Below are 2,784 nucleotides of genomic sequence, written 5' to 3'. Positions count from 1 at the left end.
AAAAATAAAACCTTACAGGTATATTTGGTAGAGGGAATGACATTGCCATCCCCTTCATTCCTATTACTTTCTTTTAACTTTGTTTGCTTCATAGAAAGAAGCCGAAATAGCCAGTATCAACTCCTTCTTTAATAATGGTTATTTTTGACCTTTCAAAAAAAATGACTATTTTGGAAAAGAAAGAATAAGTTAAAAATGTTAATAGATAAAAATACCCTTCTTCAATTTTAAAAATTATCATATTATATGAGATGCATTTATTTATTTTTCATAATTTCTTTCTCTCTTTCTATCGACCTACCTCTCTCTTCTCAGTAAATATTTTCTTTTCTTCTCATTTTCGCCTTTCTCTTTCACTCTCTTCCCATTCTTGCCTTTCTTTCCTCTCAAACCTCCACCCACCATTAAAGGATGCCAATAGTGACAGTAGCAACGACTTTAAGGTTGGATCCAACGTTCCCTCACCAAATTTGACAAAAGGAGCAACACATCTGGCATCCACAACCAAATCCTCGTGATTAGATTTGGCGTTCGACAATCATATTTGGTCAAGAGAAGCGTCGATCTACCACCTTAGTGGTCATGGCCAACACCAGATTAAGGCTCCAATGTCATTGGCAATTTCACAGATATGAGAAAAGGAAAGGAAAATAAGAAAATGAGAATAAAAAAATGAATATAAAGAAAAATAAAATATTGAAATAAAAATCATATTAATAATTTAATACTAAATTATTAGATTATTAATATTTTAAATCTTTAGTGCAATTAGCAATTAAAAGATTAAAGAGAAAAACAAGAAATTAAAATAAAAAATAATGAAAAAAACCGTCAGAATTAGAGATTGACCCAACTTAAGTGCAATAATATGCTAAAGCACTTTGCGTCTTTGTGATCAATTCTTTTATTTACTTATTTTTTACATATAAAGAATTCATTCTAATTACAGTTTTATCAAAATATGCAACAAACAACAAAAAGATCCGACATAAGTTGACAGTCACCAAGGCTGAAAACACAAGCAACTGTCTCACCAACTTCAGTGTCCATAAAACAAATAACAATAAGAAAAAGAAATGTAGCCACATGACTCTCACTGGGGCTCTATCTTGGAGGCTGGGAAGGCCCCACTATAAGCAAAAGAGTCATCACTGTATGGATGTAGAGAACCTCCCTTAGTTGCTTCCTCATAAGTTGCTGAACTAGATGCTGATTCAGCATTGGGATTCATGCCAGCGAGCTGCATAATGTTTTCAATCTCTTTTACCACTTCACCCATTGTAGGCCTGTCAGCTCCTGATTCTTCTACACAACTCATTGCTAGGTCCACAAACTTTTCCAAGCCTTTGGGTATTGCAGCGAAGCCCATGGATGCGTCAAGAATCTCTTGGAGATTATATAAACTTTTCGTTTTATCCATTGCCATTCTCACCTCTCTTACAATATATTTCCCTCGCTCTATTGGTCTTCTTGCAGTTAGTATCTCCAACATCAGCACTCCAAAGCTATAAACATCACTCTTCTCAGTCAACTGCTGGGTCATATAATATTCAGGATCCAAGTAACCCTACAACAGTAAGAAAAATCATTCTTAGGACAGTGCATACAATGAGCATTATATAGAATCATTAGCCTTATCCATAGTCTATGCCATTCTTTTACCACTTTCCCCTTCTCTTTTTCTTACGATATTTGTTAAACTCAAATCCAGTTAGTCATACTCATAATTATAGTAATTGTTGCATTTTTCTTCAGAAATATCCCAAATAAGGCATGCATATTATAGACGTTTGACATAGTGGTATGCAAGGTGACTCCAATTTGGACATAAGAGGATTAGACATTTTTTAATGTCAGCTAATTCTCCTCTCCCTTCAAATTTTTAACCATTCCTCATTGACCCCTTCAGAAAAATCAGATTCATCTAGAAAATTATTGTGTTTCACGTACTAAAACTACTATGATTACAGCAGATGCTTAAATGTATAAATGAATTACAAATTCATCGTCTATAAAGGGATGGGCGGGCGGGGGAGAGAATACCAGTTACTATGGAAAGAAAATAATCTAAAGCATCAATTACAAAAAGGAGAGCAAGGTTCTACCATTTACAAGGCCGAATTATTCTCTTGAGTAGGTGTATGGAGTAACTCACCATTGTACCTTTAACTTGAGTGGTAACATGACCCTTTTCACTGTCACCCATAGGTTTGGAGAGACCAAAATCAGCAACTTTAGCATTTAAGCGTTCGTCTAACAAGATATTAGTGGACTTGATGTCCCATGAATGATGGGAGATTTGCAAAGCTTCGTGAAGATATGCCAAACCTCTAGCTGCACCAAGGGCTATTTTAAGTCGCCTGGTCCAGTCCATTCGGATTCCCGACTTCCCTGAATTGTTAGAATGTTATTTTCCAAAGAAGCAAAACATGAGTGAAGTAAAAGATAGCTTGTTAAACAATAACATGGGAAATTAACAAGTAAAATCATTCATTAGGGATAATGATAAATGCTATCCTGCAGTGTGCTCAAAATGTGATTCTCCGTTAGGAAGGTCTTATATAGGACATGAAAGTGACCGAAGGTTGAAAAGTCGAAACTAAAGAAAGAATAAAGCAATAATGTCAAGTTCTCTTCCTCCTATAGACAAGCAGTGTTGTGTAGGTTAATCAAATATTTTATTTCATTTCTTGGTGCAGTTAAGGGCATTGTTTGATAAAAAAGTAATATGGTCAGGAAGTGAAGAACTATAAAATGCCATTTAATTATTGATAGTGTAACTCA

General features: G+C 34.8%; 1 protein-coding gene across 1 annotated transcript in view; it reads right to left on the bottom strand.

Moving 5' to 3' along the window:
• Positions 1-837: 837 nt before the first annotated feature.
• Positions 838-2,784, bottom strand: part of LOC110426467 (leucine-rich repeat receptor protein kinase HPCA1-like) — a 5,114-nt gene continuing 3,167 nt past the window's right edge. Inside the window, exons 8-9 of the mRNA XM_021441671.2 lie at positions 2,156-2,391; positions 838-1,567 (exon numbers count right to left, since the gene is read on the bottom strand). Coding sequence (XP_021297346.1) covers positions 1,094-1,567; positions 2,156-2,391 — 710 coding nt within the window. The 3' untranslated portion in view covers positions 838-1,093. The remainder of the gene's footprint in view (positions 1,568-2,155; positions 2,392-2,784) is intronic.

Source organism: Theobroma umbraticum, unplaced genomic scaffold (genome assembly GCF_002168275.2).
Source record: "Theobroma umbraticum cultivar Fairchild unplaced genomic scaffold, ASM216827v3 scaffold_55.0, whole genome shotgun sequence".
Lineage (NCBI taxonomy): Eukaryota > Viridiplantae > Streptophyta > Magnoliopsida > Malvales > Malvaceae > Theobroma > Theobroma umbraticum.
The sequence above is the reverse complement of the archived record's forward strand: the minus strand, read 5'-3'. Positions and strand labels throughout refer to the sequence as shown.